The sequence below is a fragment of the Pongo pygmaeus genome, chromosome 9, assembly GCF_028885625.2.
Source record: "Pongo pygmaeus isolate AG05252 chromosome 9, NHGRI_mPonPyg2-v2.0_pri, whole genome shotgun sequence".
NCBI classification, from domain to species: Eukaryota; Metazoa; Chordata; class Mammalia; order Primates; family Hominidae; genus Pongo; species Pongo pygmaeus.
This window is the reverse complement of record NC_072382.2, coordinates 132055046-132069383: the sequence shown is the minus strand read 5'-3', so window position 1 is coordinate 132069383 and position 14338 is coordinate 132055046. Positions and strand designations below refer to the sequence as shown.

Below are 14338 nucleotides of genomic sequence, written 5' to 3'. Positions count from 1 at the left end.
AAGGGGTTTGAATTTATTCTGAAGAAAATAGCTATTGCAGAATTTTAGACAGGGGACTGATTTGATCAGATCACTATGATGCAGTGAGAGGGATGGATTAGAGGAGTGTGGAGCTAAATGGAGAGAGTTATTAATTCAGGCTTGTATTAATGAAGGCCTAAATTTAAGAAGTGGGTTAGAAGGAAAGGATTGGCAAGATTAAGGACATTAAAGGTAAAGTAGCTGATGATATGTTCTGTGGTTGTATGTCATTCTGGGCTGGGCACAGTGGCTCATGCCCGTAATCCCAGCACTTTGGGAGGCCAAGGCAGGTGGATCACCTGAGGTCAGGAGTTCGAGACCAGCCTGATCAATATGGTGAGACCCCGTCTCTACTAAAATACAAAAATTAGCTGGGCTTGGTGGCGGGCACCTGTAGTCCCAACTACTCGGGAGACTGAGGCAGGAGAATCACTTGAACCCGGGAGCGGAGGTTTCAGTGAGCCGAGATCATGCCACTGCACTCCAGCCTGGGCATCACAGTGAGACTCCGTCTCAAAAAATTAAAAAAAATTAAAAAAAAAAACAAAAACAGGCATTCTGGACATGGTTTTTCATATTGTTAAAGTAAAACTTGAAATCTAACAGTTAAACTGTTTCAAAGAGTCTTTAAATGTCTTATCTTTTTTCATTTAAAATTGACCTATAGCAGTGTTTATTCAGTTTAAAAATCAGAGCCTGGTTGCCTTCTTTGGTCTGTTTTTTTTAGATTGGAAAATGTTCAGTATCCCTACCAACTCTACATTGCTCCTTCCACCAGCAGTACAGAACGACCAAGTCCAAATGGTCCCGACAGACCTTTTCAGTGTCCAACCTGCGGGGTGCGATTCACCCGTATTCAGAACCTAAAGCAGCACATGCTCATCCACTCAGGTAATGTCACTTTCCCTGTTGTTGCATAAGTGAACGCTCTAAAACATTTTATTTTGCAGTCCCAGTTAAAATAGAAAACAGGGGTTTCTGAGTTTTAAAAAAACTCTGGGAAGTCAAATGAAAACAGATTAGCTAAGGTTTATTGCTGAAATGATGCAGTGTCAGAAAGCTGTTTGCCATGGATGTTGAGTATTCTGATTAAAAGAACATAAGGTGATATGGAGTGAGTACTTTGTAAATAAAAAGACATATTAGGTGTGCACATAGAAGTGAGATAGAGAATCACAAACACAGATGGTAAAGCAAATAGGGTTAAAAGGGTCTGTATGGGTGTTCTTTGTGCTGTTCTTCTTATAACGTCTCTTTAAGTTTGAAATTTTTCCCAAATAAAAGTGTGTTTAAAAATGTAATATTTTCTTGCTAATTTACTTTCAATTCTACACTCCTAAATCTCTGTGTGCCCTGATGAGTCAGCTTTGTAGTTTGTATTTTTTTTAAACATAAGAGAGATTTTGGATAAATGTATAGAAGGGATTTGAAATTTTAGTTCAGTAATCGCATGAAGGCAACAGGATTCTTGTGGGTAAAACACTGACCTCTGATGAGTAAGAGATCTTTGCTGCTGTTTTCAGCTGCGTGAGTTACTATCTCACTTTCCCCTTCTGTAGATAGTTCTTACAGTCCCTGTCCTAGCACCAATTCTCTGTGACTTTGTTCAATCTGTAGATTGTGTTTTGAAAGGTTTTAAAATTTTTTCCCCAAAACACTGTGATAATGAATTTGAGGAGACTATTAACACACTTTATAACTCATTTATTTCTATCAATATTACATCATATTGCCCAAAAAAACCCATTATATCCCATGATGGTTCTGTCATGCTCATTACATTCAGAGATGTTAAAATTGTTCGTTCTTTCTTCTCGTTTCTCTGTGAGATAGGGAACAGAGAGTAGGTACTGATGATTTTCATATCTGTTCAATGTAAACCTCTAATGAAATGAAATAATATGTGCTGTTAATGGGGATTTGGGTTCTGTCTACATACTGTAGTTAAATTGTGTTTTGAAGTTAGTAAAATAGATGATTTAGAAAAGCATTCAAAAATCAGCTTCAGTAGACATTACCTAGTTTGCCTCCCCTACTGCCTTTTTTTCTTTTTTAAGCACTTGCGACTTTTCACATATTCTGCACATTTTCTGAGATACTCAATTAGAATATGTTTTTGCTGGTAATTCTTGTCTTTTCAGATGATCTGTTGCTACAAAAATATAGTTCAGAAATTGGTAGGGTTTATGACTTTTCAGTTTATTTTTGTTTTTAGATATTTTGTTTTGCTTTATTTACAGGAATTAAACCATTTCAGTGTGACCGCTGTGGGAAAAAGTTCACCAGGGCTTACTCGCTAAAGATGCATCGCCTAAAGCATGAAGGTAAACGCTGTTTCCGGTGCCAGATATGTAGTGCCACTTTCACTTCCTTCGGGGAATATAAACACCACATGAGGGTTTCCCGGCACATTATCCGCAAGCCTCGGATTTACGAGTGCAAAACATGTGGCGCCATGTTCACCAACTCTGGAAATTTAATCGTGCACCTGAGGAGTCTGAACCATGAAGCATCAGAGCTAGCAAACTACTTCCAGAGCAGGTGAGGTGCACAACGAAAACCCAACCAGGAAAACTGCTTTCTAAACTCTCTTTTCCTGCTTTTAGGGCAGCCTTCTGTGTTTTTACATCAGGTTGCCAGCTAGTCAGTCACATTTGTTACAGATTCCCACTGTTCATACTCTAATCTCCTGATCTGATAAAATTTTGCTGAGTCTTCTACGTATATAAAATTATAAACATTTTATAGTTGGTATTAAAAATATTTTCCTGCAGCAGTAGACTACTTGTCCTCTTGAGGTATTTTTTAAATAATACAAGGTTTAAGTAATTCTGTAATGGACCTTAAATAGATCTTACTGGAGATTTTACCATGTCAGATGATACTTAGTGATACTGGATTACTTCAGACTCTGGATGTTAATAAAATTCTTTACCACTTCTCTCTATTTAAAAATATTCTATATAAAAGGAATAGCCATTGGCCATTAAGAAAAATTTCAAAAGCAACTATAATGGGTGTGATGGTTTAGATCATGAAGTCATTCCTATTTTCATTCAGTTTAGAGCTCTATTCTTTTAATATTAATTTATAATAGAATTACCTTTCTGATGTATAGGGCATCCAAGGAAATCAGGTTCTAGTTCTAGCTCTGCCACTAATTGCTGTCGACTAAACATGTCACTTTACAGATGAAAAAGCTTGAAACTTAGAGAAAGATAAAATGTAAGCTTTAAATGATGGTTTCTAAGGCCTCCTCTAGATATAAAACTGTTGTTTTAAATTGTTTATAAGAATTGTACTTCTGTAGGAATCCTTAGTTTCTCATAAAATGAAATTTTTACAAATCTTTACTTTTTTTTTTTTTTTTTGAGATGGAGTCTCACTGTCACCCGGGCTGGAATGCAGTGGCACGATTTCGGCTTACTGCAACCTCAGCCTCCTGAGTAGCTGGGATTACAGGTGCCCACCACTACACCCAGCTAATATTTGTATTTTCAGTAGAGATGGGGTTTCACCGTGTTGGCCAGTCTGATCTCGAACCCCTGACCTCAAGTGATCCGCCCACTTCAGCCTCCCAAAGTGCTGTGGGATTACAGGCATGAGCCACCATGCCCAGCCCAAATCTTTACATTTTAAATCACCCTTATTTTTAAAACCTTTTTATTTTTTAATTGAATAGATGGGGTCTTGCAGTGTTGCCCAGGCTGAAGTGCAGTGGCTATTCATAGACACAATCATAGTGCACTGCAGCCTCGAACTCCTGAGGTCAAGCAGTTCTCCTGCTGGGGCTACAAGTGTGGGCACAACCCCTGACTTAAAACCTTATTTGTAAACAAATTCCAAATTATTCCTGCGTAGATTTTGTTTTTCCCTTCAAACCAGACATTCATTTTATTTAATGCAGTCATCTCTAATTCTGAATATGTGGTCGCCATATCACTAAACCTTAGGTTATACATATCGTAATAAACATAGTTTGTTCAGGACTAAAATAGTGTTCCTGTTAACTACTTGTGTTATCTTTATCGTCCCTGTACAGAGCCCTGTATTCTCCATTCTTCTTCTCTAACACCTGAAGACTTTTTAGAAAATACAACATAGGGCATTCTAAATTGCTTTGCAGATGAACAGATTTTAATTTTTTATTAATACTGAACAATGAAATTATAAAATAACCTTATCAAGTCTAATTACATATATTATTGACAATTATGGTGTAATGAAATTTTTAGTTCAGTAATAAAGATTTAAATAAAGCCTCTAAGGTAAGACTTATTTCACATACTTAGTTTCAATTACCAAAAAATGCTTATAAGTAGAAAATTTAGGAAATACAGAAAAGTATGAAGAAGAAATTTAAAATCTTTTCTATTTGATCACTTAAGGAAAGTAGCTACTGTTTTAGTATATTTTACTGTCCATGTTGCCTGTGGGGACCAATAATTAAATACTTTTTGAGGATTAACACATAACCAATCTCAAGGCATTCATTTCCAAATTCTTTATTAGTATTTTCATACACCAAATGTAATAGCAGGATACACATAAATTACTTTCTACATTTCCCAACTTTATAGTAGATTCTGTATCAGGTCATTTATGCATAAGGACTTAGTTTCTTAACTCACCTATGTCAAGTTTAGTAATACAAAGCTAGCTTTATATATCTTACTCAATGTATAATCAAGAAAAGTTTAGCATTAAAGTTACTCAGATGATCTTTGTTTAAGTGAGCATGCTACATTTGTTTTGTATATAGAAACTCCTCTACATAGAACAAGAAAGGCTGTTAAGGTGTCCAGAGTTACAATGAAAGTGATAATTAACCTGATGTATTGGTGGTGGGGAAGATTGATACATTTTGGTTTTAATGGATGTTTTGGTTCATATTTAGGAAAGTTTATAAGTTGAACGTTCCTGAGTTTTAATCTTCACTGAACAATTAGTGAAATGAAGAGTCCCAATTTTGTTGTATAAATCAGAGCTTTTTACTGTTGCTTATCTATTACTGGTTTGAAAATTAATTCCATATTTCATCCTTTGCCTCTTATCTAGTGATTTCCTAGTACCGGACTACTTAAACCAGGAACAAGAAGAGACCCTTGTTCAATATGATCTTGGAGAACACGGTTTTGAAAGCAACTCCTCTGTTCAAATGCCTGTAATTTCACAGGTCTCCTCAACCCAGAATTGTGAAAGCACTTTTCCCTTGGGGTCTCTTGGTGGGCTGGCAGAAAAAGAGGAAGAAGTGCCAGAGCAGCCAAAGACCAGTGCTTGTGCTGAGGCAACCAGAGATGACCCCCCAAAATCAGAGCTGTCTTCTATAACTATTGAGTAGTTTTGTGATTTGGCTTCAGTTTTGTTTTTTGGAAAGTGCCTGTGCTTGGTCTTGTACATTTAAATTTAATTTAATTTTTTAAACAAAAAAAGCCGGGTGGGAGGGAGGGGGAGATTGGGAAAGAATTTCCCTTTTTACTTTCTGAGCCCTGAAACTGATTTTATTTTTCATAACTGAGAGATTGCTTCTGTAAGTACACAATAACATGATGTTGAAACAAACTGTGAGACTTAAGGAGAACTGGTTGACTTAAAACATATACCAGTTCCTTCTTCCATTGTTAAAAGTAGGCTAACAACAGATCATTAGCTAGAGAGGAAATCAGATGATTATTGACCTTCTTGAGATAAGAGGGTACATGAGAAACTAATTACTAAACAGCTTGACAAATGGCCTGAGTAGATACTTACTGCTGTACACAGGATGTTGTATAATATTTTGTAAAGCCTGTTGTTTTTGGAAGTATTTATGGTAAGCTTTCTTAAAAATTATTAGGATAAATACTTCTGAAATCCGGCGTACTTTTTTTTAAGCTTTGTCATTTCTGTTATGATTTTTCATGGTGAAATTTTGGTACTGAGATGGGCATTCTCTGTACCTTTATAGTACCACTCCAAAGGCAAGGAACCATGATTGACAACAGTCAAGCTGTGGATGAAATGACCAGGAACGGAGAATGAAGTATGTAAATCCCAGCTTCATAGGAACTCTTCTCGTACTGCTTTTCTGATTAAAATTGCTGTTTACCTGGTCTCCGAATGTAATGCCTGACTGTGTCATTGCCTGGATCAGTTTTCCCCCTGCCCCATCAACATGTTCTCTTGCATATAGTGGCGTGCTGCCATATAAAGTAAAAATATTGGAGATATTCTATATTTTATATATAGGTTTATGTATTGTTGGGGATGTTTTCATTGTGCTCTTTTGGACATAATAAAGAATTCTCTTTTGAGGCTATATTCTTTTTTTTTTTTTTTTTTTAAAAAAAGAATGGCATCTCACTCTGTTGCCCAGGCTGGAGCATAGTGGCTAAGTCATAGCTCACTGCAGCTTCGAAGTCCTGAGCTCAGGCCATTCTCCTGCCTCAGCCTTTTGAGTATCTAGGATTATAGGCATGCTCCACCACACCTGGTTAACTTCATTTTTATTTTTTGTAGAGATGAGGTCTCACTATGGTGCCCAGGCTGGTCTTGAACTCCTAGGCCAAGTGATCCTCCTCCTTTGGCCTCCCAGACTGCTGGGATCACTGCACCGGCCAAGGCTGCATTCTTAACCCAACTAGATTGTTTACTGAATCCCATATGACAGCGATACATTGTCCTTACATATTTTTAGACATTGCAAAGTTATTAAAAACAGTTACTATAGTTTTTACACAACATAGGCAACAATGAAGAGATGAGTATAGACTGTAAGATTTTCATCTATGACTCACAAATCTGGGAGAAAAAAATTATTAAGACTAATGAGAAACTGAAAACCTTAAACTAATGAATATTATCATTTCTGCTGCTAAAAATATGAAACTTTGTGGTCTGTAGTTGAAATTTATATGATCCTCTAGACTTGGGTAGACTTTTCATCTGGTGCCATTAAAGCATCTCTAATATTGATCCTAAATATTTGTAAGTCCATGAGCAGTGAACTTTGGAATAAGCTTCTGTGTAGATACCCAAAGTTTAATAATTATGAGAGCACCTGATTCGATAGAAAATACAGTTCTTTAGTCAAAACACAAGATCTGAATTTTGTTCAGGTGCTAGACCATACTAAATGTATATATTTTTAATTATAGTGATTTGTTTCATTTTTTTAGATTGGCTAATTCTGTAATTTTTTCCCCAAAAACGTGAAGAAAGGAAAAGTAAATTCCTTAGAACTGTTTTAGGTTAAGATTCTCTGTGTCTGCCCGTATTCTGCAGTCCTTAACTTGTTTTCAGCTCTTTACCTCACTCATGAACTTGTTTTCACCCATTTGCTGCCAAACATAGGTGTGTTCCCTTCAGGAGAATCAGCATATACAGGGTATGATAGGCTCCCACCATTTATGCTTCTTCACTGATAGGGTCAAATTACTTTCTGCAGCAGACTATAATACTTCATATAGTACTGCTGTGTCTCAAATGGGAAGGTCAGGAATTTTAATGTTACATTGTGGTCTTTGAAAACTGTTATGCCTAGCAATAGATAAATCTCAAAATTAATTTTAAAATCTATATTGACAAGAATAGGTAAAATTATGACCAAGAATCATTGTTACCCTTAGTTCCAAGAGGTTTTTCGTTTTTGAAAGAGCAAGAGGAAAGAAAAAAGGAAAGAAGAATAAAGAAGAGAAATGTATAAGAATGGTTTGCAGATTTATTGGTTAAAAGTGTTTTTTTTTTTTTAGCGCATCCCCAACCCTGAAAACTTCGCATTAAGAGAGCCAAGCACAATTTTGGTAGCGCTAAGATACTCTGACTGTGTTCTTAGAATGAGGGATTACCCATCACTGGGTATTCCTTCCCAAGTAGAAACCTTAGATTTTCACTGGTAATACAAATTGCCAAGTTTTATGGGAAATCTGAATATACTGTGAAAATGCATATCTGGTTAGTTGTCTGCTGCCCAGATCTTATCAATACCAGTAACTAACCAGTATTTAACATAAAATGATATAAATGCCTTTTTCTATTTCAGTGAGGGTACATTATTCTTGATATATGTACTTTAAGGATATTAGATCTGTTTATGGATCTGTTTTAGGAAACAGATTTGCAAGGGATAATTGTATATATAGTAGTATTTAGATTTATTTCAAATTCATCTTAGGGATGCCTAGATGCATAATTTTTACCAGGACATATTGAAAATATTGCAAAGAGATAGCCAGTTATATTATCCCATTCATTAGAAATTACCAGTATAACTAAACATAAATATTCCAGTTTAGAGTGCTTAAACGTAGCTATCTTTCTTAAGGCCAGGAGGGTAACTTTGTGGTATCTAAAGGGCTTAAATTTCAGAATGCAGAATAAATTGCCTTTTTAAAACCGAGCATTTTATACAAGAAAAGCTTTTATTTTCAGTTTTTTAACTACCAAATAGGTGTGATATACTTCAGAAGTAAACAAAGATGTTCACCCATGATAATGGATGTTAAAGCTCCTGCAGTTGTTCTTTTCATGTTTAAAGGGTATATTCTAATAGTGGAAGCATCAAGCATGTCATTGATTTCATCTCATTCAGAAATAAAGGGATTAATATTGGTCTTTATTTTTTGGCATTGAAGTTTTATATAAATGGATGCAGATGGAGATTATCACCCACAAATATATTTAAATGGATTTTTCTTAATTTGAATTTCAAGTAATCTTTTTATTTCAAGTAATTAGTTACGCGTTTAGTTACATTGCCAGTTTTTTTTTAAATCAATTTCAGTAAGACAAAATAATACTAAAATGTTTAAATAGCCTCATTCAGTCTTACATTTTGACATTTCAGCAATCATTCTGGCTTACAGTAATCAAGTCCCCTGTTATGACACATGCCCTTTGGTCTTAATAACTAGCAAAAAAAAAAACAACAAAAAAAAAACAACTTTCGTCTTGTTAAAATACTTTAACCAAATGAAATAGACTAGTCAACACATCTGATGTCCCTAATTATTGGTAACTCAATTACCGTCTAACTAATAGGCTGTTTCAGGAGACTCTCCCAGTTTATAAATGGTTCTTTTGGGAGCCTTTGGAAGCTGTATTAAATCTTTCAGTCTTTTATTTCTTATTTTTTTCTCTTAATCTAAATAGAGGCCAGTTATCTATTTTATCAGCTTTTATTCTTGAAGATTCTCAGATTATGTTTTCGTCCCTTTTAGCTTTAATAGTCCTTGAAAAATACATTACTGTATAATGTGGCAATTCTGTAACAGAGAATTATTATTACTTGAATGAATAATCCTAAAATTTTAATATTTTAGCTGAAAGAAGTTTGAGATTTGTGGAATGGATGAACAAAAGAATTAGAAACTTTCATATGTTACTTTGTTTCACTCATCTGCAAAGTATGAAGTTGTAATTCTGAAATATACATCCAAATGAATGAGAATTTAAAATTTTCTAAATATTAATACTAACTGGGAAAAAAAACTAGTGTGAAGTTTACAGTTAGAAGAAACAGACCCAAAGTTGCCAAAAGGTAATAAATAAATGTAGTTTTCACTGTAAGTTATTGATGTAAGATGCTTTATTTGTAATATATTTAGATTTTGAAAGTTATTGAGAGATGAATGTATAAAAGCTAAATTTTCTTTTCTGAAGCAGCGAAACAAAATTGGGGTAACAAGGAAGCTCTATTGTGGCAAACATGTCTATGAGGACTATTAAAACTAAGTATACTCCCACAGGCTTTAAACTCAAATCATGAACATTTAAATTAAGTTGTTCCTTATTTTGCCTATACCCATTTTTATCTTTCAGTGCCGTTTTTGCTTGACAGTATGGTGACAGAGTATTTTTATTTGGAAAGTCCTCAGCAAGATGAATTAGCCAAAAGCAATAATGGTTCAGATTAAACAATAAAGTAGAATTGATTAAATCCCAGGCTCCACGAAGAACAGTCGCACTCTGGATGTTTCATTTTAGACGATAGATAAGTTGAGATGTTGTAATATTTATGGGGGGATAAGCCTATGTCAGTTATGGGATGAAGACTTGTAGTACCAGTACCATCAGTAGTCATACTTTTTTTTAACTTTTTACTAAACTAATACAGTTAGACATTTCCACTCTATCATGATTATATTTTTATGATGGGAAAATAAAAACAGTTCCATGTTTTTATAAATAGTCTCTGCAAAGATTTCAGATGTTATTGGTATCTCGGTTTGGCAGCATCTGAAAAATTGAGATTGCCTTTAAAGTGTTTGTGCTACTTTTACTTAAGTAAACCCCCACTGTGTTAAGACCCAGGCCGGTTTCAACTAATACCAAGGTTTCTATGTGCATAATAGTTGACAAAGAACTTAAGAGTAAGGACTATGGATTAAAAACAAAACTTTTTTTAACTTTAAAATTTTTAGTTTTTGTTCAAAGTACCTGGTTTATAAAGTCAAATTCTTTTATTATTTCCTTTCTCTTTTAAATTGACTGATTTTGCTGATTAAGCTTAAAGTCCCAGGCACAGTTGTGATGATATGCTGATAAAATTGGTGCCTAGTGGTTTGAGGAGCTCCAGTGTCATGACTTTTATTAAATTGCCCTTGTTTTCCCAAATGCCAATCTAGCCGTATTTAGATTTCAGTATTCAATAAAACAGATTAAAAATTATCCCATAAATGAATGTTGAGGTTACCAAAGTACATCACCCACTGAGGAAGGATAAATCTTCCTGCTTTAAGGGAGCCCCGTCATCTCTCCTCTTAATACACGTTTCCCTTGTTATTAGTGGAAGCTGTGTTCAAGATGGGAAGCCTTTCCTGCAGTTCTTAGAAACACCTGCTTTCTAAAGAGAGCCTTTTCTAGGATTAGGTTATGTGTGTTTTCTCTAGGAGATTTTTTATTTCAGTTACCAATTTAATTTTCAAGTTGACAGATGCTGTGTAAAGTCTCTCATACTGAGAGTAGTCCATTAAATTGTTGAAGGTTGCACTGCTTTTCATCTTTCAGGTACCTGAAGTGAATGACATCAGGTATTTGGAAGGAGTAAGATCATAAACTGTATTCATTTTCTTCCTTGTACAAAGTGATGACTTCTAATGCTTATATCTCAAGGTATTTTTTAAAAAAGCAACGGTCCCTAATAGAGTAAAATTTGGTTTTGGTCCAAGTTCCCAATAATGTATTTAATGTTTCTGTTGTTTACTGGTGCCTCCTGTTGCATCAGATAGAGATTGCCTGCCTCTTTGTAGGGCACCCTTGTGGCACCTTATGTCCAACTTGGAGGATAGTATATGGCTTCTTTGTGCCTCTACTATCTTTTCAAAAGCCATTTTATAAAAATCCTAGGTAGCCTATTTTAATATTTAAATATATATATTTGTGAAAGAACTTTTAGAACAGACTTTTTTTTTTTTTTACTTTAAAATTCCTGTATTTCCATTTTTAAGAGTAAATTTAATCTCCAGGATTTAGAAGTGTCTTTCCAGAGAAGCATAATGAGAAAGTCAGATTGAGGTAATAGACCAGAATTAAGTGATAGAAGAAACTGTTGTTTGGTTAAAGGACACAGATTTGAAGGAAAAAAATTTTGATGTAACAATTTTTTAAATAAAATTTTGTTTTTCTGTAATGTCATATTTGCTGCTACAGTAGCTCAATATTTTACAGGGCTAACATAAATCTGGCTCCGTTTAAAAACTGGAGTACTTCCTAGTGCAGCCAGCCTAGGCGGAAACTGTACACCATGGTCTTCCAGATGGGTGACTGATGGCTTTGTGTAGCTGATGCATGCTTTAATATTTGCCTATAGCCCGGCAGCAAGGAAGTCGGGGCGGGGGGACTTTTTTACCCTGCCAGTTATAGCATTGTGATTCTTTCTGGGCACTGGCATTTTGTGAAACTCTCAAGGGAAGGTGATGCAGGGGAGAAAATGTGAATTAAATTACATAGATGGGTGTTTTTATGTCTTCTACCCCTTTCCTAGAATTAGTACAACTCTTAACTGTGCCAGTCCCCAGTTCACCAGCTTTGTATCCAGTCGTCATCTCATTCAAGTATGGCTTTACTTGGTGACACTGGCCATAGCTAAGTTACTTGGCATGTTTGACTTTTGACAATAACAAAAATGGTTTTGGATTTTATTTCCAAAAAATGTATACAATATCAGAACTTCACATTTTATATACTAGTATCTGGCTATTAGTATTTTACAGGAACCATAGTTCTTGGTGACTACATATATATATATATATATATTTTTGTGACCTTTTTTGTAAACTAAGTGCCGTTTCAACGTTACAATCATTTTTAGAGTTATTGTAATCAATGTGAATATCATGTTTTTTCAAATCTGTTCTGAGCCTGTAGTGTTTGCTTTGTGAACATAAGTGTATTGTATATATTCTGTATAGTTATATTGTACTGAAATTAGCTTGTTTGATATAAGGAAAATATGTATTGAGTACCTTTTTGCTAGCCTGATTGTTTAATCTTTTTAAAAAAGGTTTAAACTTTTTTTAAAAAAAAAAAAATCTTTAAACTGGCCTTTATTACATGGTCACACATAAAGTTGCAGTTAGGAAAGGGATGGGCAGGGAAAAACTAGTTTTGAGTGTCTTTAGATAGAAACATGAGACTAAGGTTTGATTTTGTTTTCGTTTTCTCATTAAAATATCTTACGCTTTATGGAATAAAACTTCCTGCTGTTGTTATTTATTGTTTGCTGGGTGGTGGTGTTGGCTGAGGGCATGTGAGTGAGAAAAGGCATCAGAGCAATTCATTACTTAAATAATTATCTACTTAGAGTGCACAGAGTAGAGAGGGTTACATTAGACAGCACATGTCAATTTTTGGTGAAGTAGAGCTTAAGTGCAAAGATCTCACAAACACCATACCCCAACTTGGAAGGAGAGTATAAAGGCAGCCAGTTAGAGGACATCATCCAATCCTAGAGCTATTGAATCAGGTTCTTGTATAAAGCTGGGTACTAATGGGTGGGTTGCATCTTTCAAAGTTGCTCTGATTCTTTATAAAGTCATATTTTATTGACTAGAGACCAACTGGTGCCATTTCAATGATATCTTACAACCAGGGAGTAAAAAGCAGGTACCTAGCAGGGGAAAACAGCTCATTACATAGGTAATGAATCTATGAGATCCTGAGGAAGGAAAAGTTTTCTAACTTTAGATTCATTGATGTGGATTTTGACAATACCAGTCTTTAGAATAACAGTAACAGGCAAATAAAATTATTTTATTGACCTCAAGCTACCTGGATCATTTTAGAATTAAGTTCAGAGAGGAAGAGGGTAAATTTTAAGAAGCACACTCTTTCATTCCAGTGTGTTGAGCATTTTTAACAATTTACCAAATCATTCAAAATCAGAAAATGTTGGGTTCTTCAGTAGCCTTGACCACAGATGATTTATATAAGTGCAGAATGAAGAATTCAAAACAGATACATCCTTGCCAGCCATGGTGGCCCACACCTGTAATCCCAGCACTTTGGAAGGCTGAGGGAGGAGGATCACTTGAGCCCAGGAGTTCAAGACCAGTCTGGACAACATAGGGAGACGTTGTCTCTACCAAAAAAAAAAAAAAAAACTGGGCCTGGTGACACGCACCTGTAGTCCCAGCTACTGAAGAGGCTGAGGTGGGAGAATTGCTTGAACCTGGAAGGTCAAGACCTGCAGTGAGCTGAGATTGCACCACTGCACTCCAGCCTGGGTGACAGAGAGAGAACCTGTCAGTTGGCTTTGCATACTTGCATATAAATTACGTACCAGAAAGATTCCTTTCAGAGAATGATACTAAAAGTAATGACCAAAGATGTGTATCTTCTCAACTGATAGAGCAAAAAAAAAGTTTGGGCTTTTTCTCTTTTGAACAGGAATTTTGGTTCTAAGAACTAAGAAAGTTAAAATCTACAAACATACCAAAGGTTTAAAGGGGGAGAACTTGCTTGTAACAACATCAAACCCCCAAATTTAATGTAATTCTTTTTTGGGGAGTTAACTTCTATACAGATAGAAAAACTAACACAGGGCATATTCAATCTAGAAAGTCAGTCCTCTTGAGCAAATAGATTTATAACTAGGGTTTGAACACCTTTATGGACAAAGGGAAAGCTCTTTTGTTTTCTTAAATTCCAATTCATTTACTTGAATTTTTCTGCAAAATTAAAATTTTTACACCTGTTTTGTAGATAAGAGAGTGGAGCTGGCATTAGCATCGTTTTGCAAGGCTTCCTCACTTCATCCCATGCCCTTTCTTCCACACCTGCCTAATTTTTCCCGTGACTAACATTTCCGGCTGCCTTTGGCTAGAAGTCATTTAGTGAG

At 35.2% G+C, this 14338-nt stretch overlaps 1 protein-coding gene across 6 annotated transcripts in view; it reads left to right on the top strand.

The window, feature by feature from the left end:
* The window catches only part of ZBTB44 (zinc finger and BTB domain containing 44), a 90487-nt gene extending 77793 nt beyond the window's left edge, over positions 1-12694 (top strand). Inside the window, exons 4-6 of one of the 6 annotated variants that reach the window (XM_054440514.2) lie at positions 803-912; positions 2262-2345; positions 5080-12694. In XM_054440514.2, the coding sequence (XP_054296489.1) occupies positions 803-912; positions 2262-2345; positions 5080-5090 (205 nt within the window). In that variant the 3' untranslated portion in view covers positions 5091-12694. Of the gene's footprint in view, positions 1-748; positions 913-2261; positions 2563-5079 lie in introns of all 6 variants that reach the window. The other 5 variants (XM_054440506.2, XM_054440513.2, XM_054440504.2 and 2 more) reach the window with 5 other exon arrangements.
* Positions 12695-14338: the final 1644 nt, after the last annotated feature.